The 19,006-nt window shown below is 52.7% G+C and overlaps 4 protein-coding genes across 4 annotated transcripts; 1 reads left to right on the plus strand and 3 right to left on the minus strand.

Annotated features, from left to right (window-relative positions):
* Nucleotides 1–813: 813 nt before the first annotated feature.
* Nucleotides 814–2,847, minus strand: WHR41_09359 (uncharacterized protein; the record flags this gene model as incomplete). The annotated part of the gene is made up of 1 exon (XM_069377962.1): nucleotides 814–2,847. One exon carries the CDS (start codon nucleotides 2,845–2,847, stop codon nucleotides 814–816), a length of 2,034 nt encoding a protein of 677 aa, XP_069225186.1.
* A 6,691-nt stretch (nucleotides 2,848–9,538) lies between these two features.
* On the minus strand, nucleotides 9,539–11,503 carry WHR41_09360 (uncharacterized protein). The gene is made up of 2 exons (XM_069377963.1): nucleotides 11,023–11,503; nucleotides 9,539–10,975 (listed from the first exon to the last, which is right to left on the minus strand). Exons 1-2 carry the CDS (start codon nucleotides 11,398–11,400, stop codon nucleotides 9,581–9,583), a joined length of 1,773 nt encoding a protein of 590 aa, XP_069225188.1. The 5' UTR covers nucleotides 11,401–11,503; the 3' UTR covers nucleotides 9,539–9,580.
* A 389-nt stretch (nucleotides 11,504–11,892) lies between these two features.
* WHR41_09361 (uncharacterized protein) lies at nucleotides 11,893–13,283 on the plus strand. Its single transcript, XM_069377964.1, has 2 exons — nucleotides 11,893–12,665; nucleotides 12,732–13,283. Exons 1-2 carry the CDS (start codon nucleotides 12,199–12,201, stop codon nucleotides 13,225–13,227), a joined length of 963 nt encoding a protein of 320 aa, XP_069225189.1. The 5' UTR covers nucleotides 11,893–12,198; the 3' UTR covers nucleotides 13,228–13,283.
* Nucleotides 13,284–15,922: 2,639 nt separating this feature from the next.
* Nucleotides 15,923–17,842, minus strand: WHR41_09362 (uncharacterized protein; the record flags this gene model as incomplete). Its single annotated transcript, XM_069377965.1, has 1 exon — nucleotides 15,923–17,842. One exon carries the CDS (start codon nucleotides 17,840–17,842, stop codon nucleotides 15,923–15,925), a length of 1,920 nt encoding a protein of 639 aa, XP_069225190.1.
* Nucleotides 17,843–19,006: the final 1,164 nt, after the last annotated feature.

Here is a 19,006-nt window from a genome sequence, read left to right on the forward strand (position 1 = left end):
GGAATAGATACTAGGAGCTATATACTATCGAATAAAGCTTTAAAATTAATAATAAAATAACTTTGTTTTTCTAAATCTATACCCATACTTCCTTATATATAATCTCCGCCCACATGTTCGTGTTCGAATGAGCTTCGGCGCTTTGTGATGTCGCCTGCGTCTTTTTGATATGCTCCGGATTTCGATCGATTCTTTTTATTCCTTTGTCTAGTTTTCCGACTCGACTGTCTTTTCCTCCTAACTTTCTTCCACCTTCCTCTACTGATTTCCCCTCACCGCTATCTCCCAATTATCGTTCCCCGATCTATATTGCGGCTTCTCCCGCCTGACGCCACTCCAAACCTCTCTCCTCTATCCTCTTACTATCACGGGTAGCGGCTCTAAACAACCCGAAGCGCCCTCGTCATTCTCTATTCGACCTATGACGTTTTATCACCATCTGCCTAGCCTAAGCGCTCTCCCATTCCTTTCCTGACTCAAGCGGTCTCACATTTCTCTCCCTGACTTGACTAGTCTCCTCTTTTTTTTTTTTTTCCCTTTCTTTCCTAACCTAAGCGGCTTTTTATTTTCTCTCTCATCTCATCAGCACGGTTAGCGGGTCTGACCTTCATCTCTGAGCCCGCTGCTGACTCATCTTCGCGTTCACGCCCTGCTGACATAATACGTCCTCGTCGAATATAAACGACTTCTTTGACCGTACGTATCCATTCCGTTGTCTTGTACGTATGATTTGTTCATTCGGATACCGCCATCGATCCCCCACTCAAATCTCTCCGCCGTATAATAAATGAATGCCCGGCCGATCTGACAACCCTATCCTTCGTCACCCTCTACCGGTGACCCCAAAAAATTAGCCATGTTTCCTGTTATCGCCGGCGGACCAAACGTCTCTTCCATGAACCTCCGAACCATGGGATTGCCTCCTCCAAGCCTGCCACGCTCCTGGAGTACGTCTAACCCGACTCTACTAACTACCTTCAATCCCCTCAGACCGCGTACCCGGGACAATGCCACGTAAGCCATCTGCGGCTCGAAGATGTGCTCTAGATTCACCACCGCTTTCTCTAGCGTCATCCCCTGCGACTTGTGAATCGTGATCGCCCACGCCGGGAGCAGTGGGATTTGCGTCCGCGCCACCACGCTGAACGGCGGCGGGTCTCCGAGCTCCGTGTCTTGACACACGGGGTACACCGGGACTTGCACCCCGTTCTCGAACCGAACGATGGGCAATGGGAACTCGGCCGCCTGCTGTTGGGTCCACGACACGATCTCGTGCTCTTCCAAATGACTGAACTCGCCTGACTCTCGCAGCCGACGTTCCCGCTGCTTCATCAGTGGCTTATGCGGCGAGTATCCCACGATGCGCCCTTGGCTCCCGTTGACCAGTCCCGCACCGGCGTCGATGTTTGCCAGCAGAATGACGGGCATGCCGAACTTGGTCTCCAGCAGCGGCGGGAAGCGATGTTCCCGGCAGCCCACCTTGTTGCCCTCGCCATCCTGCTCTTCCTTGTTTGCCAGATGCGGGTGGTGCGGCTGGATGTGCACGTAGTCCTGGCATTTGTACGCACGAACCGCCCCGTGGATCGCCTGGAAGCCTTCATGGTTCTTCTGCTCGACCTCCCGTCGTACCGGAGAGAGCTCTACCGCCTCTCCCACATCCCCCTCCCGGCCGTCGAGAAGTGCCAGTTGGTGTTTATCCAGCTTGTCACCTATCCGAAGACTGTTCAGAATGCCGATAAACGCCGGGTCGCTCTGCCGATGCACTTCTGCCAGCGACACACAGTGGAAGTTGCACTCATCCCAGACCTCGCTACGGAATGGCCACTGATCATCTGTGCAAAATTCTTCTTTGCAGTGTGGACACTTCAACTGCTTCTGGAAACCCAAGCCGCAGCCCAAACAACTCTCACGCGGCCGCGGATTTGACGGTTGCCGCGTATCCGTTTGTCTTCCCGGCGGCGGCTCGCACCCCTCGCAAAACAGTTTCGCTTTTAATTCGACACCGCACTCGAAGCAAGTTTGGAACGCCTTGACGGGCGGCAGCTGGTAAAAATCGCCCGTCACGACGACTTGGATGCCACCGAACGGAACGTCATTCTGATGTGCCGCACGACACGCCTGGTCCAACCGTCGGGATTGGTTTGACTCGAGCATGCTGATTTCGTCGATGATGAGTACGTCCGTGTCTTTTATCCTTTGACGACGCTCCTTCGACATTGCCATGTGTCTGATCTCCTCGATCGTTTTCTTCACGACTCCGGGGTTCCATCCTGCGTAAGTGAAGTATGTACTTCCGCTGACATTGAGCGCCGAGATACCAGTGGGGGTGACGACTTGAACCCGCCGGTGCCTCTTTCGCAGCTCTCTCACAATCGCTCGTAAGACTGTAGATTTGCCGGTCCCGGCTCCGCCCGTGTAGAAGACGTTTGCGCCTGAGAGTACCAGTTCGACGAGCTTCGATTGCTCTCTACAGAGCGTTGGATCCGAAAGCACTTTGGTGCGTGCGTCATCGACACTTGGACTTTCGTGATCGTCCTCGCTACCGTGCTGGCATTGCTGGCGGGGTAGATCTACGGCTTGGTCTGTTGGAGGTCGTCCATCTTGCCCTTCTGTGTACTCACGCTTTCCTGGGTACTCCAATACAATGTCCAGTCCTTTACTCGGCGTCTGCTCAGCAACGACGGACGATTTTGCGTCGTAGAATTGTGCGTGCAAGCGCTCGCGTCGGTCGTGGGCTTCCTTCTGTCGGAGCACACGCCTGCGGTCCACGTCTGCGCGTGCTTTCTCTGACGGGCTGGCGTACTTTGCTGGTCTCCCCCTCTTTTTGGACGGGGGTTCGTCGAACATCGTTTGCCGCTGTTGGTATACGTTGTGAGTGAAGTAACGGCGAGACAACGGTGCCCCACAGGCGCCCGCAGCGGCGTCAACGCGACCGCGAAATTCCAGGCTGGGCTTGGCGTTGACCGCGAAAACCCGATACAGCCTAGTTTCGATCGCGAAATTCGCCATAGGGCTGCCAGGGCGGGCGTGCGGTCACGTCTCGCGGTGGTCACGCTGCTGCAACGGATCGTCGGAAGGTCTTATGTTTACTTCATGTACCTTGGCCGTGGTGTGTTCACGATGTGACGTGCGCTTCGTTCCATATCCCCTCCTCGTTGCATCTTGAGGCGCAGGGATACCAAGTCCAGCGCATGGCTATTCCAGCTGTTTGATCCAACCCTGACGGACCTACATGCCTCCTCTCTCTATCCACTGTTGCCATTCTTCTTTGCCCCACTTCGTCCAGGCCGGGAAGTCTCTCGGCCTTCCTCTTTGCCATCCTTTCCTCGCCCATTCCCACTTTTCCGATCGTCTATCGTCCTCCGCGCTGCGCTGGATTGAGTACCACATTCGCTTTCCTGTCTTGGTGGTCTGGAGAAGTGCGTTCCCGCAGGGGTATGGCAACACCCAGTGGTACTCGTAAAGCCATTCCCACAGTCTTGCCTGGAAAAGCCTCTTGTACTGCCGGTTCCGGATCCTGACGCCCGTCCTCGCTCGTCGATACAACACCCTGAAAGGCCGGTCCTCCCAGTGCTCCCTCACCACCCCGTCGTCGAAGCCAAAAAGGAAGTGGCCCAGCCTGGATACTTGCTTGAACTCGGTCTTGTTGCCCGACATCAAGTAGCAGCCTCCGCTCATGATCTCGTCGACGTATTCGTAACACAGACCTTTCTCTCCCTTGACTGCCTCTTCTCGCACTTCCTCTTTGACTTCGCCCTTCACTGCGCTCATGACGTCTAGCCGAAACTGCGCCAGACAGATGTGTACCATCCACGACACGAGTCGATCACAGAGCCGTTCGTTGTTCCGATGCTCTCCAATCCAGTCCAACGCGAGCTCAAGCTGGCGACTGATGTCGAAAAAGCCTCTCGCCTGCCTTCCGCGACGGAGGTACTCGCCTTGTAGAGTCTTATTGCCAAAAAGCACATTGTCCGTCACGTCCGAACGAAACTGGAGAGCGTTCCAGTCTATACGGGGCTCCAACCAGCAGTACTTATGCATGGGAAGGGTGTTCTTGAAACCAAGACCGTACCAAAACCGCAAGCGCGGTGGATCGCCGACCGTTCTCTCGCGCTTGCTGTGCCAGAGCGCACCCTCTTGTTGGAGCAAGTGACCTCCACACACGTATCTGAGACAGCGCAAAAACATCGCCATCATTTTCGTTTGCTCCCAGGTGGTGAAGTCCTTACGGCTACGGGCTTTGACAATCTCGAATCCGGCGGCGAATTTATCCACACTGCGCCACAAGAAGTCGACGTATACTTCAGTCCTGATGGCCCACGAGTAAGAAGGGCATTCATCCAGGAGCATTGCTGGCTGTCGTGCGCTCTCGGTGCGGAAGCGATCCATGATTCCCTGAAACACAGCCCACGTTACGCGGTGCTCCTCGCGGATGCCGTACGACTTCTGTCGTGCGTCTCGTAGTGCACGATGGGTTCGTTGCTTGCTTGCTAAGTACCCCACCTCGACGGTTTTCGCGTCTCGACGCCCCCCTCCAAGTATGTTCCTTGTTGCGTTCCGGATGTTGGGATCTAGGGCGAGCTCTTCCATGGCATCATTTGCGAACGGGAAGCACTTGTTGGCGTCGTAGATCTCCTTGACCGAGTTGTAGAACTGGCTGTATATGAGGCCTCCCTCTCTGTGCTTCGACTTCTTTGGAGTGACGCTCGTTAGGGAACCTGTGTCGTAGAGCATGTTTTGCGTGTAGTACTGCTGTCCTTCGCCTTGGATTGGAGGGCGATCATCGTACAGCCACTTCATATACCTTTCTAGGCAACATCGCTTCCAAGCATACACTTGTGGTTCATCGTCCAGGTGTCGCTCTTGTCCCTTAATCAGGCTGCTCTGAGGACAGATCTCTTTCCCGATGTCGACATAGAGCCTGTCCAGCTCAACAAAGTCGAGGTCGAGATAGTCCTCGAGGAATGTTTCAAAGGATTGCATTGCGTCGCCCAGACTTGGCCGAGTATCGCTGGTCTTGAATTGCAACTTCGTGCCTTTTGAAGAAAAAAATATCTGGGGGTCTCTGAAATCTGCCAGGCCTGGGACGGTTGCGATCGTTGTCAATACATCATCCCAGACGTGATCCAAGTACTCCGGTTGAAGGTGGTACCCTACGGCACGCTTGGCTTTGTAGCTCTGCCCTCCGACTTGTCGGGTCTCGACATTGTGCGCTCGTGAGTTGTCGGAGGCCGTCTGGAAGCTTGCCGGAATGTGCTGCGTGTAGTGAGCCTTGTAGAACTTGTGGAGGGCCGGAAGATATATTCGGTCCGCCCATCGGGAGAGCTGTTCCTTGTTGAGAGACTTGAACTTCTCCCCGAGTATCGGAATATGTGGGAATAAGACGTAGACGGTGATGTCGTGGGCACCTTCGATGCGGCCGAGCATGAAGTGTGGGATGCGCTGTAGCATCGCAACCCTGGAGTGGTCGGCTCTCTCGGGGTCTACATTTGGGGTAAACATGCGGTCGCGGATGTGTACATCTGCATTGATGTTCTGCCTGGTTTGCGGCGCGATCTGGGACCACAGGCCTTTCTTCGCGAACGCAAGCGACGTTGCGAAACCAAGGAAACTGTCGATGTCGAATGCTACATCGGCGTCGGTCGCGCGACTCTGTTCTTCGTGTAAGCATAAGTTGATGGGATAGCGCTGTCGGCCGTGGGTCGGTATGCCACAGAATATGGACTTCCACTGGTCAGATGTCGGCCTCCTTTCTCGAGCGAGACGCTCGGGTGTGATCATTTCCTGCAAACCTAGGACAGACGGGAAGGTATCGTCGTTGAACATCTCTGCAAGACCGTGGTGGTTATCGCCTACGTCAATTAAATGTCGCCTGCGGTGTTCATCGTGCTCTTCCTCCGTGCAGCCGTGAAAGCCGTGCACTAGTTCTTCGTAAAGCTTCTGGACCACAAACTCCAAGGGTGTGACTTCATCATCCTCACTGTCTTCACTAAGCAACGACGAATGCTCCGATTGGAAGCTGACGTGGGATTCACTGTCACTGCGGTTGTGCTCTAGGCTACGAAGCTGCTCTTGGCCGAGGAGATCCTCGCTTCCGACCTGGTGATCACTCAATTCTTCCACAGGAGGATTGACACTCCAGTCTTGGTCTACGTCGCTGATGGCATTGTCCACGAAGCCTTCGTCCCTGCCCGCTTGCTCTTGCTGGGTATGTGTAAGCCCCTCCAGATTCTCTGCGGATGGTCCATTATCATACGACTCGGGCTGTGGCTGTGCTCTACTTGGTCCAGCAATGGGAGAAGATATAACCGGGCCGTTGAGACTGCTACTCACACGTCGTGTCGTTCCGCTATCTGTGGCGGTCCTTGCTGGGAGCGACTGAAAGTGTCCCGTGAGTAAGGATCGATTTTGAGAAGCGTCCTTTGGTAATTGACTCGGCCTTGCAGCAAATTGTTTGAAGAACCCCTCTGGTAACATTCTCTGACGCGGTATATAGTCCTGGGCTCTTTCTTGTTCTTGGTACATATCATGTTGTTCGTCGACATCCGTCGCGTTCTGTTGCAACTCCACTTCAGCGCAATCTTGTGGAAAGCTCATTCCCTGGACACGGAGCCCAAGTTGCATTAATGTTGCTGCTGCATTTTCTTCGGCAGAGGTTGTAAGGTTTATTATTTGTTCGCCCTGTACGAGTTGCTCTGTCGACCTTGCCGTCGTTCTGTTGTTTCCTTCTCGTTGCCTTTGGCGGAGCTGACGTACGCGTTCCCGTGTCTGCGTGCGCCGGCGCTCAACAGCAGCATCTCTGCTGTCGTCAAGGACTGGCCGGCCGCGTTTAGATGTCATTTTATTGTTGTGGTAGGGGCTTCAGTATAAGGTTTGGACAGAATGTATTATAGTTGCCTATAATACTATCATAGTTCTACCCCAAAGCGACTCCCCTTTTCAGCGGGAATTGTAACGCTCTTGGCGGGGATTTCCTATTCCGGCCTCGAATTGTAACGCTCCGCTTCGAAACTCTAATAAAGTCGGTGATTTTGACAATAACATACATAACAACCAGAGCTAATATAAACGTTATAAAGACATAGGGCGATAGAACTATACTTATTCTATATACTAGTAAAGTAAAACAAGATGTAAGTCGTATAATGAAGTCTAACCCTAGGAGTATAGATAGCCCGTGACGCGAAGTGGTGCTGGGACGTCAACCACGAGCCTTCCACATTTTGGCAGGTCTCCGTGATTGGGTACTGAACTCGCAATCTCTCAAAGTGACTGAGCAATTTCTCGAAGGTCGGAAGCACTTGCCAGACGGCACCGGATTTGCCACCGGCGGATCCCTGCAACAATTGCGTTGCGTCCTTGAGTGGCTTCAAGATTTCGTGATACCGCGCAATCACAGCCCATTCGTCGCTACTGAGCTTGTCGCGGACGATCGAAGGCTCCCTTCTAGCGATTCGTCTTCCGCTATCTTGTGTCCGGCGGACGTAGTTGTTCCAGCTGTCTTGCTCTCGCTGGACAAACTCGTCGATGGCGGGGCGTAGGTAAAGTGCCCGTGCAGCACTGTCGTCGAAGCTGTTCCATCTAGTAATGACACCCTTCACGACCTGATACACTTCCCTCTTGCCCTCAGGTTGCGTTGGACCAATGAGCTCGCGCTGCAGTCCTACGAGCGTTTCCCAACGCTGAGATGATGCGTCCAGGTACACAAGAACGTTGTGGAGCTTGCCGATTGGCCCTCTCCTCCGCCATTCGACTAACTGTCGCTCTTCCAGCTGGAGATCTTCAACTTCGCGCTCGAATGCATCGAAATCTTTGCCGAAAAGAACGGCCTGTCCGCAGAGGTTGAAAATGTGACCAACGCAGCGGAGCCATCGGCGCTGTGGGTCGAAGTGGAACTCTGTCCCTAAAAAGCCTAGCGCCTTTGCATTGTTACGTGCATTGTCGCTTATGAAATAGCCGACCTTGTTCTCAAGACCATAGTGGCAAATGATCTCTGCAACGGTGTCGGCAATGTTCGAACCAGTATGCCGACCTTTTTGTCTTGGTAGGGCGAGTAAGATGCTTTTGGGGCAGCCTGCGTTGTCGATGAAGTGGGCGATGTCACAGACTACACCTTGACTCTAGGCTGTGCCAAGAATATGTCTTTTCCCATAAGACATTCACGCACGTGACCCACAATAATCGTACGATGGTTGCATGACGAGCACTGCACAGCATATGTACGCGGATTCTTGTCCTACCTTGGGTCTGTCTTCTCTTTAGCTTTACAATTTGGGTAGATAGCCTAGTACTTTGTGAGAAACATCTTACTTGAGCCCGTGTCAGGCGACCAATCCAAGCAAAGCCAAACGATTCTTCGAGGTCCACAGATCGAAGGAAAAATTAATCTTCGTCGCCGCAGCTCCTAAAGCTTCAGTGACAGCACCCAGCTGCTTGTCATAGATCTCTCCAATTGTTCGGCTGACTGTCTGGTGTGAGGGCAAAAGCCGCTCGCATCGAGAACTGAGATATCGTAGTAGCGCATGGAATGGTGGAGACTCGACCTTGCGAAAAGAAACGTTGTCGGTGACTATCCAGCTGTAAAGCAGGGCTTGGAAAGCATTGGATGAGAAGTCCTCGGGGCCGCTGCTCCTAGCACTCGAGTTGACATTACACGAGAGCGCGTCGGAAATTTTCACCTCTCTCGTCTGAGTGGTGAGTATCGGGATTGGACCAGTTTCTGTAAGCTTGTGTCTTATTCTCTTGTGATCCAGAGCTGAGCTTGTTGACTTTTCGGTCCGGTACAAGCATCCCTTCAGATACCAGTGCTGATGGCAGACCTTGCAGAGCCAATATTCGTAATCAAATCCACCTACGATCCTCCACCCGTGCTTCCAGATCCAGGATACCTTCTTCTTGTCATCGGTCGGCAGTCTGTATCCTTCAAGGCGCTTCCAATTTACTCCATCCGCCGGGGCCTTTCGCTTGAGCTGCTGAAACAGTGTCGGTTTCACGCTCGCCAAGTCATCTTTGCAAGAAGACGGCTCGGATGTGGCTTTCGAATCATGTTCATTGTTGCAGCGTGCAAAACCACTGTCGCCGTCCATGCTTTTATTGACTGTTGCTCTAAGTCGCGTGCGCGTCGCGACCGTTACGTGACGAGTCCCGCTGGAGCTCGGGGCGTGGGGAAAGTGGACGGCGCTACGGCCGAACCTCGACCGTCTCCAGTTTAGGTGGCTGCGCGCAAGCGCGCTCTAGCATAAACCCCAACCCAACCCTAGCAGTGGTCTTCGCGATTGTACTTTGGCAAGACTTGCAAACCTTGACCACACTTGCTTTGTTTACTTGATCACGTGGTCAAGGGGGATATCCGTTGCTTTGTTTGTTTGGACAAACAAAGGGGGCAAAGGCTTTGTCACTGCTTTGTTTGTGGACCAGTCTGGATGAGGCTCTGCGGGCTCGTCCGGCCGAAGGAGCCTTACCCCAAACAGGGAGATACCCTTGAGTCGCAAGGGTTGGGGTTCTCCGCTGCCAAAGTGATGCTCAGGGAAACACAGTCCAATTAAAATTCTTGATTGTGTCATTCACTGGACGAATCTGCTTACAAGACCTTGTCAGTGACGTACAAGTCCACATACTCGTCTACAAGCATCTCATATAGCTTTGACGGCTCGTTTCCCAAATCCATCAGCTTCTTGACGTGAGGTTCGCTGAAATGCGCCAGCAGATGCCTCTCGAACTTCGCCATGATCTCCGGCTTGGCCTCTTCACGTCTTGACATATGGCCTAATGGAGCTTCAACAGCTTCCTCTTCCAATACCGTCCCGTCTTTGAGCTTGACTGTAAGGGCGTTGGCGATAGTACGCTTATCAGGATTGTGGTAATCCTTGGTGAACTGCGGGTCTTCGACACACTTAATCCTTTTCCGCAGCGATTCGACTAGTGGTGAAGTGGCCGCATCGCTGCCGTCGGTGTAGTCTTCTGCTGCCAAGCGATTGAAGACGAACATGGTCGAGATCATGTATTGCACGCAATGATCACGGTCGGCGAAGTTATCCATAGGCTTGAACTGCTTGTCGATGATCTTAACACAAGCCGCGTGCGTGCGGTTGGTCACACCCTCGATATCTTCGGCCGTTTTGCCCATGGCAGCGAGCGTTTTGTTCAACCGCTGAGCTGCCTCTATGGCAGTCTGAGAATGGAATTCGGCCGGGTATGAAACCTTGAAGAGCAAATTTTCCATCACGTAGGAGCCGTACGGCCGCTGAAACTTGAATCTTTCGCCCTGGAAGTTGACGTCGTAAAAGCCCCACTTAGGAGCGGAGAGAACGGTGGCCATGCCACCTTCCCCAGCCATGACTTTCAGACACGCATTGATAGCGCGCTCGCACGCGTCGCCAGCGGCCCAGGACTTACGGGACATGGTGTTGGGACTGTGGCGGTAGGTACGCATGGATTGGCCGTCGACCCAGGCCTGGGAGATGGCGTCGCGGGTTTGCGCCTCGGACAGCCCGAGCATGTGCGAAACGACGGCAGTGGAGGCGACTTTGACATTGACAACATGGTCCAGGCCAACCTTGTTGAAGCTGTTTTCCAGCGCGAGACAGCCCTGAATCTCATGGGCCTTGACCATGGCCTCGAGAACATCTTTTACGGTGAAGATGGCGCCATTACCGACCTTCTTGCCACCTGCGCCTGCTTTGTTGGAACGGTTCATCCAATCAGCCACGGCGAGGATTGCACCCAGATTATCGGACGGATGACCCCATTCGGCGGCGAGCCAGCAATCATTGAAGTCGAGCCAACGGATCATGATGCCGATGTTGAAGGCACCACGGACAGGGTCGAGTTGGTAAGGCGTGCCAACTACTTTGGTGCCATTAGGGACGATGGTGCCTTTAACCACGGGCCCGAGGAGCTTGGTGCAATGGGGGAAGTCGAGGGCTTTCATACCGCAACCCAGCGTGTCGAGGAAACACAAGCGGGCGGTGTCGATCTAGAATATTAGTTACATGCGCGTCAATCCGTCCCGTTTGAACTTACAGCTAAGTCGGAATTGATCTTGTAGCGGTGGACATACGAAGCCATGTCAACGATCTCTTGATCATACTTGGCGGGCGAAGCGGGCGACGCAAAAGGTTCATTGGGGAAATTCCGCCCGAAGGTGGTCGAGAATGTGCGATGAAAGTTGTCCAGTGAAGCGGAAAGACCGTAAAAGGATGTGGCGAGACGTTTGGCGGATATAAAACTAGAAATGGGAGCTCTGGGACTCGCGGATAGTGCGCTACTTCGAGAGGCTGTGCGGGCGAAGCTACGGCTGGATATCAAACTCATAGCTGAAAGTGTCGAGAGACGAAGATTTGGCCTTATCAGGATACATACGACAATCGAATCTCGAGGGAGCGTCGTATCACTCAACATTCATACGTGTCAAATGCTTTTAGTCTAAGGCGACGGCACCCTATAAACAGGCAAGGGCTCTGACACCGTCTGTTTAGGGCAGCACCGAGGCAGGGGTCTGAGGTGGTACGTCACAATGATTTGACCGTGATGTTTCATTCAGAGACAGCAACCAGCCTGCCCCATGCAATCGCTCGATCCTGTCATCCGGCAACCAGGCCAAACGCGACTCAATATTGCTACTCTCCTTAGCAAATCCCCGATCACAAAGCAATCGTTGTCCCTGCCGTGTCTAAGAACCTTGTCATGCACCGAGAATCGCATGTGCAAGACTGACGTCACGTAGGGTAATGTAACCATGAGTATTACTCGAAACGAATATGGCATCCCGTGGATTCGATTGGAAAACCTGGGGGACCAGAAGCATGAGGCATGCGAAGTTTATTGAAGGTTGAAGGCTGCTAAAATATATACTAAGCGTGCTCTGAGTCGGGCTGGGGGGTGCCGTCTCTCAATTCGTAGTGGTCCTTGTCAGTTGGAAATTGTAGGATCATTGCTGCAGCTGGCTCGCTTGCAGCAGCGTGTCTCATCCGGCGCCCCGCTGATACCCCGCTCGTCAAGTATTCCCCCTGTCTGGGAGCGTCATTGGCGGATGTGTATTCCTCACGATGACGAACGGCGAACGGAACAGAAGCTTCTATCTTTCAAAAACATTTGACGGAAAAAGATGACAAGATCTCGAAATACGATCCCAATCATTCTTCAATCTAGCGCCACCTCTGCCACGTCCGCTCCAACTTTACACTGCCCGCATCAACGATGGTCTACAAGACTTCTACGAGCGCTTTCTTACGGCAATGCCCCGCAAAGCCAGGCCTAAGATGCTCCGCCCGCAGGGCATTCTCCTCGTCTCGTCTACTCCAAAGTGAGAACAGCCCTAGCGTCTTGATAGAAGATAGCGATCATGGGTATGGATTCGTCAGGCACAATCCACGCCCAGCAAAGCCGCGCAGCAACGGCCTCACCGAGATACGCGGACCTTACTATTCAGCCATGGGGAAGAATTACCTTTCCGACGTTCTCGAGACGATGGGTCACCATGTAGATGGGCTCAAATTTGCCGGCGGTAGTTTCAGTCTGTTCCCGGAGGTCAAGCTAAGGGAGCTCATCGACATGGCTCACGAGCACGGGGTGTATGTGTCCACAGGTGGATGGCTGGAACACGTGCTCACTCAAGGGAGCGACAACGCTGTCGACAGGTACTTGGAAAAGTGCAAAGACATTGGGTAGGGACCCCTTTGCCCACGCCTTGCGGTCGATACTGAGGTGCCCCGCTAACCACACTGCTCTAGCTTCGATGTACTAGAGGTCTCATCCGGATTCCTTTCCCTGCCTCAAGATGACTGGCTCCGCCTTGTCGATCGCGTGCACAAAGCTGGTCTCAAAGCCAAGCCTGAGCTTGGTATTCAGTTTGGCGCTGGTGGCGATACCGCAGCTACCGATCTCGAATCAATCGGCACGGCTGATCCGAGTCGTGTCACAGCCATGGCGAAACGGTTCATCGATGCTGGCGTCGAGCTGATGATGATCGAGTCTGAAGGCATTACGGAGAACGTGAGATCGTGGCGGACAGATGCGATCCAAAGCATCTTACGCGACGTACCGATGGAAAGGGTGATGTTCGAAGCAGCTGACCCTGCAGTGTTCAATTGGTATGTAAGGGAGTTCGGCGTTGATGTCAATCTGTTTGTGGATCACTCGCAGATTGTCCAGTTGAGTTGTTTGAGAGCAGGAATCTGGGGCATGGCAGACACGTTCGGCAAGATCGCGACGTTTAGGCCCGCGTGAATCAGCTATGGCCGCATGTAGGGCAGCTTAAAATGTGTAATTCATGTTCAGCTCCACCGGCTAGCTACGTCAAAGAATGTCTTGCGTGATGGCTCAAGCTGATTGCAGGAAGGGATTAAGCCCGTATCAGATGATTGGAGTGGAGTCATTGAACAAGACTAACTTACGGCTAGTATAAGGTTACGGCGAGGTCGATCTTTACGAATGCGATACAGAGCTCGTAAGTCCAAGGTGATAGCGGCAGGTTTCGAAATTGCATACGGACCCCGTTCAAAAGCAGAAGCGACCTCCAATGCACATCAACGCCTGCTACTGTACTGTAACGTCGTACCGAGCTTGAGGTCTTCGGTGATTCTGTATCACGCCTGCTCACTGTGTTGATCACTCCCGGGCCAAGACCATTCGAACGTTAACTTACACTTACAAGATTAACAGTGAAACGCGCTTCGTCGTGGATCTCTTGGCCGAATGATTTTCCCGACATCATGGACTCAGGGCAGGGGTTGGGGTAATCGTGCCGGCCAGGGCTTCGCGCGGCCCAGCTACCCCTCGTCTCGTCTCAGACTCGCGAGCGAGTGCCGCACAGCTCAATGCAAAACACAGCTCAATGCAAAAGTTGGTATAGCTACGCGTCTATTCCCTTTTCACATATACTATTCAATCGCCATGGCGTCTAAATACCACCAGGTCGAGGCGGAGATTGATGAAGCTATTAGTTTTCAGAGAGACCAAACGGAACCTCTTAAAATTACCCATTTGGCCTCATTGTTTGACGTCCCCTACGACCGCTTACGTAGGCGGCTCCAAGGCAATGACTCAAGAACTACGCGCGCTCCTACAAACAGGAGACTGGACAAGGAGCAGGAGGCTGCGCTAGTCACCTACCTGGAGCGTTGTGAGGCCCTAGGAGTCCATGCACGGCCGCGCGCATTAACTATCTCTGCCGAATCAATCCTCCGGCGTGCGTATACAGATATATCGCCGCCACCAACAGTCAGCCATTCATGGACCCTACGCTTCTTAGAACGCCACCCTACATGGAAGAAACGTAAACAGGCGCCCCTAGAGGCAGTTCGAGCAGCTGCCTACGACCTCTCCGATATTGAGGGCTGGTTTGAGAAGCTACACGCAGTCATTCAAAAGCATGGCATTACACCTGAGAATATATGGAACATGGATGAGACAGGCTTCCGAATTGGCACCAGCAAGAGCCAGTATGTGCTTACTGAGCAGCCTGAGAAGCCCCACTTCCTACCAATTGCGAATAACCGTGAGAGCCTCACGGTGGTGGAGGCAGTCTCAGCTGGTGGTATAGCTATACCGGCTATGCTTGTCATCGCCGCAAAACAGCACCAATCGAGCTGGTTTCAGAACCTACACGACACGACACTAGTAGGAGCCGCTGATAATGGCTATATGAATGACGAGTTAATGGTTAGATGGATTGCGCACTTTGAGAAGCATTCTCAGCGCTCTCAAAGAGGTGCCTGGCGGCTACTTTTACTCGACGGCTACGGCTCCCACCACACCTACGAGTTCATTAAGTACTGCGATGAACATAAGATCATCCCCTTCGGACTGCCATCGCATTCAACACACTTCCTACAACCCCTAGATGTCGTGGTATTTCAGCCCTATAAACACTACCAATCTGAAGCTGTTAACCGAGCTGCGCGGCTTGGCTGTAGTGATTACAACAAGCTTGAGTTTTTCAATGACTTTGAATACTTCAGGCGACAGGCCCGGTCCCCTGGCACTATCAGAGCAGCTTTTGAAAAGACAGGGATATGGCCATTCAATGCAGCTATCGTGGTGGATTTCGTGCGCGCTCGGATCGAAGCAATCCGCCGAGCTCCTGCTCGAACGCCTATACCACCACCAACCTACGATATCACGACTCCGCGTACAGTGCGTACGCTTAAGCGTCACTCAGATACTATCTTAAATGATAACCTACTTCATCCAGCTCTCAAAACTCGGCTCCTACCACTCCTTCGCGGTGCCCAAATTCAGGCTATTGCTGGGGCTGAGGCAGTCGAAGAATTAAAGGATTCAACTGTGGTAGCAGCTGCATCTCGAGCTCGTGGACTACACAAGGGGTCTAGCCTTCAACGTGGCGGTATCCTTACGACTGCAAATGCGCGCCGCATGGTTCAAAATCGCGAAGATGATGAGATTGAGAAGGCCAAAAAGATGATTGAACGAGCAGATCAGGCTGCTTTTAAACAGCGTACGACCACCATGCTCAAAGCTATTCAGCCAGGTGGATCCCTACCTATGTGGAAGAAATATCGCGCAAAGGTTATACCAACCTGGTGCCAGGTGATGGATGAATTAGTAAATACAACAAGTAGTAATGTATAGCTTTGCATTGAGCTGTGTTTTGCATTGAGCTGTGCGGCACTCGCTCGCGAGTCTGAGACGAGGGGTAGCTGGCCGCGCGAAGCCCTGGCCGGCACGATTAGTTCTAATACTCGAATCCGACATTCTTGACGAAACATCCTCACAAGCACACAAAACCAGGCCTGCCAAAAGTACTACTCATCGGCTATATATTGTGTCACAGTGTTCATTAAGCAAATGTCCTGTTCAGTTCTCTACCCTTAAGAAAACGCCTACCCGCACAGGGTACCCTTTAGTGTTCGTACCATTGGCAAGCTTGAAGACTGTCATTGAGAGCAACACCAATCATCTCTCACTTGGTAATAGCCCTGACCTCCTTCACGATGCTGTCAGGATCAAGTCCCTGCGCATAAATCTGTTCAAACAAGCCACCGGCCCCTTCTCTCACGGCACCGATATTATTGAACTTGGGATGGAGGCCGCGCTGCAGCAAACTGCTGCCAAGTCGAGACCCAAGGCCGTTCTTCTGTGAGATGGACTCCACAACGAGAACAAATGGCGACGCGCCATAGATCTTGATAGTCTCTTCGTCGACGACATTAAGCGTCGGCTTATTCACAAGTCCAACGTCCAAGCCTTCGCCTCGAAGCCGCTCAACAGCGTCAAGCGAGCGATAGAGCATATCTCCAAATGAGATGATGTACCCTGCCGAGCCGCGACGGATGATTTCTTCTTTACCTGGGAAAAACTGGTACGCTGGTCCATACAGCAGGTCCTCGCTGCCCTCCTTCAGGATGTACGGCACTTTGGCCCTGGTAGAAAAGATAAAGCGTAGGCCTTTATCGAAGAAGACTTTTCGTACGACAGCCTTCATCTGTTCTCCATCGGCGGGAAAGTACAACGTGCTAGCTTGTGCATCCATCAGACCATTATCGGCAAAGAAATGGTTCAAGCCAAAATGGCAAGTATTGTCGGCCATCTCGTCTACGCCACTGTGCGAGAAGTGCGATAGGACGCAGCATCTGTTGAGACGAGCCATGGTGATTTCAGAAAGACACATCTCCAGGAATGCAGAAAAGGTAGAAAACACGCCTTGGCGCTTGCCGTCGCTGCCGAACCCGAATCCCGCGGCCGCGGAAAAGTTGCCTCGTTCCATGACGCCAGATGGGACGAATGCCTCTGGATGCTGTTCGTGTATGGCCTTGATGCCGGTTGAGCCCTCGAGATCCGAGTCAATAACCATGACGCGACGAGCTACTTCCTCGTTACTGAGTTCATCGAGGACCGAATTGACTGCCTCGCCGAATATGACGCGATTCGCACCTTTGTCCTTGGTCGAACCGCGAAACTCATACGCATCAGATTTGACTTTGATATCGTCGTAAAAGGACAGCTGTTTCTCAGTATAACCCTGTTTGGAGAGATATCGACGTGCGACATCTACCTTGACCACGTCATGCGCCCCAACTTGCCCTTCTATGCCTTGTATTCCGGGGGCCATTCTGCGGTTGACCACTACGGCAGCTGGACCATCGTGGTTGATGACCTCGCACATTGATACGTACAACGAATCAAGGTTCTCGCCTTCGGCCGGGACGACCTTGAGCCCATGACCCATTAAAGTGCGAGCCACTTGGAACCCCTTGGCGTACTCGGATGGATGGCCCGCGATGGTAACGTCGTTGTTGTCAATGAATAGTTTGACGCGCAAGTTGTTGGCCACAGCTATACGAGCCGCCTCGGCATCGTTACCCTCTTGCTGCGACCCGTCTGATCCTAGAAGAAGTACGTTCTTGTCCCTGTTTGCCATGCTGATGCCATTGATTAATGCCCACATGTGGCCGAGACGGCCAGAGCTGAATTTCACCCCTGGAGTCAAGCCTAGCTCGGGGTGGCCCGGCAGCTTAGAGTAGGCAGACCTGTATTCCAGGAGGTGGTCGGGGTCTATCTTGCCGTCCATAGCAGCTAGAAGGTACTGCGTTGCGACACGATGGCCCGCTTCATCGAACAAGACGTTCACGTAGCCATTGGGATCGTTGTTGATGAATGCGAGTAGGATGCAGACCTCGGGAGCGGTGTCGAATGGACCGCCCGTGTGGCCGGCTACTCCTCTGGCAGCGCCGGTCGCCGTAAATGCAACAATGGCATCGCGGAAGATGTCGATATTGCGCTGTAGCTTTTGCTTCTCATCCGAAGAAAGTTGTGGGTTTCGCGAGTCAAGCTTTATCTCGTTGAATTTACTAAGATCGACGGGGAACTTGTGCGGTGCCATTGTGACTGCTTCTGTTTGGGGATGTGAGATGAGCAAGACAGACACGGAACAGTCACGGCACGACGAAAGGCGCCGAGGAGTATACCATACAAATTCAAGCTATGATGTAATACCACTTACCCACCCTTACGTTGTGTGCCTGCCGCATATCGTCATCATGAATGCATCGACGGCTTGGCCAATCATTGGCCTGTGCCACCACACACATACATTCTCCGCCCACAGGCTCGCCGCTTTTCTCTCGCCCTGCAGATCGTGGCGCCCTACCCATAAGCTTTGTCCATGAGCCCTTCGTTCTTGGTCTCACATGTCGGCTGATGCAGGGGAGCATTGTGCGGCCAATGGAATTACCACGTTAGGGAATCGGAGTCACAAAGCGCTTAGCGCCCGGTCGGGGTCCAAGATAAACAGCTTATTCTCATTGTGCAAACTGTACTGATAACCCACAATATATGCTGACGCTGATGTTGGTGTAACGTCAACCGTGGATCGTGGATCGAGGATTCGTAACGTCGTCATGTAAGTTAACCACAATCGAACCAGTACCACAAGCGAACCACTTCAACTTAGTTTCTATAGACTCACATTGAACCTGACATCGCTACAACAATGCAATCGTCGCCAGATTATATATCTTCTTGATCGTCCCGGATTTTTTTGGATTTCTTTTTGTAATCATATTGTATACAAGCTGTTCAGCTTATGACAAGCCCGGGCTTTTTTTTTTTTGTTTTAATCATACTGCATTCAAGCTAAATAGCTTATGGCACGTCGGCTATCTTCTCGACGATTTCTATGACTTTGATGTGTGCTCTCGCGTCAAGCTTCAAGTATACAATCCTGCTCGCTGTCCCGCCTTCATCAAGGCGCCACGGCTTTCGGGCTCAAGGCCCTCCTACTGGTTCTCGCGGGTGGCCGCAACCACTGGCCCTCGTCCCCTCTCCTCTCCGTCGTTCCGCTATCCTTCTCGTGCTACAGGCTGGACGACTCCGTTGACGGAGACGTACGCTGTCTTGTCTATACCAATTCCTTCTGGGGCTTGCCAGTCGAGACTGGAGATGAACCCCAGAGGGACGAGTTCTTTGCTGTGCGCGCTTCCGGCCCTTCTAAGAAAGGTGAAAGCGGCTTGTTTTCTCGCTTGTGTACTGACGCGTGGCGTCTGCT

This window comes from Cladosporium halotolerans (assembly GCF_011745625.1).
Source record: "Cladosporium halotolerans strain TM138-S3 chromosome Unknown Sca70, whole genome shotgun sequence".
NCBI classification, from domain to species: domain Eukaryota; kingdom Fungi; phylum Ascomycota; class Dothideomycetes; order Cladosporiales; family Cladosporiaceae; genus Cladosporium; species Cladosporium halotolerans.

What these genes read in the sequence shown, in the direction of transcription:
- WHR41_09360 (XM_069377963.1), bottom strand. Translation starts at nt 11,400, where the DNA reads ATGTTGAGTGATACGACGCTCCCTCGAGATTCGATTGTCGTATGTATC. An exon ending in AGATCAATTCCGACTTAGCT is followed by an intron (nt 10,976 to 11,022) that starts GTAAGTTCAAAC and finishes CTAATATTCTAG; the next exon opens with ATCGACACCGCCCGCTTGTG.
- WHR41_09361 (XM_069377964.1), top strand. Translation starts at nt 12,199, where the DNA reads ATGGTCTACAAGACTTCTACGAGCGCTTTCTTACGGCAATGCCCCGCA. An exon ending in GAAAAGTGCAAAGACATTGG is followed by an intron (nt 12,666 to 12,731) that starts GTAGGGACCCCT and finishes ACACTGCTCTAG; the next exon opens with CTTCGATGTACTAGAGGTCT.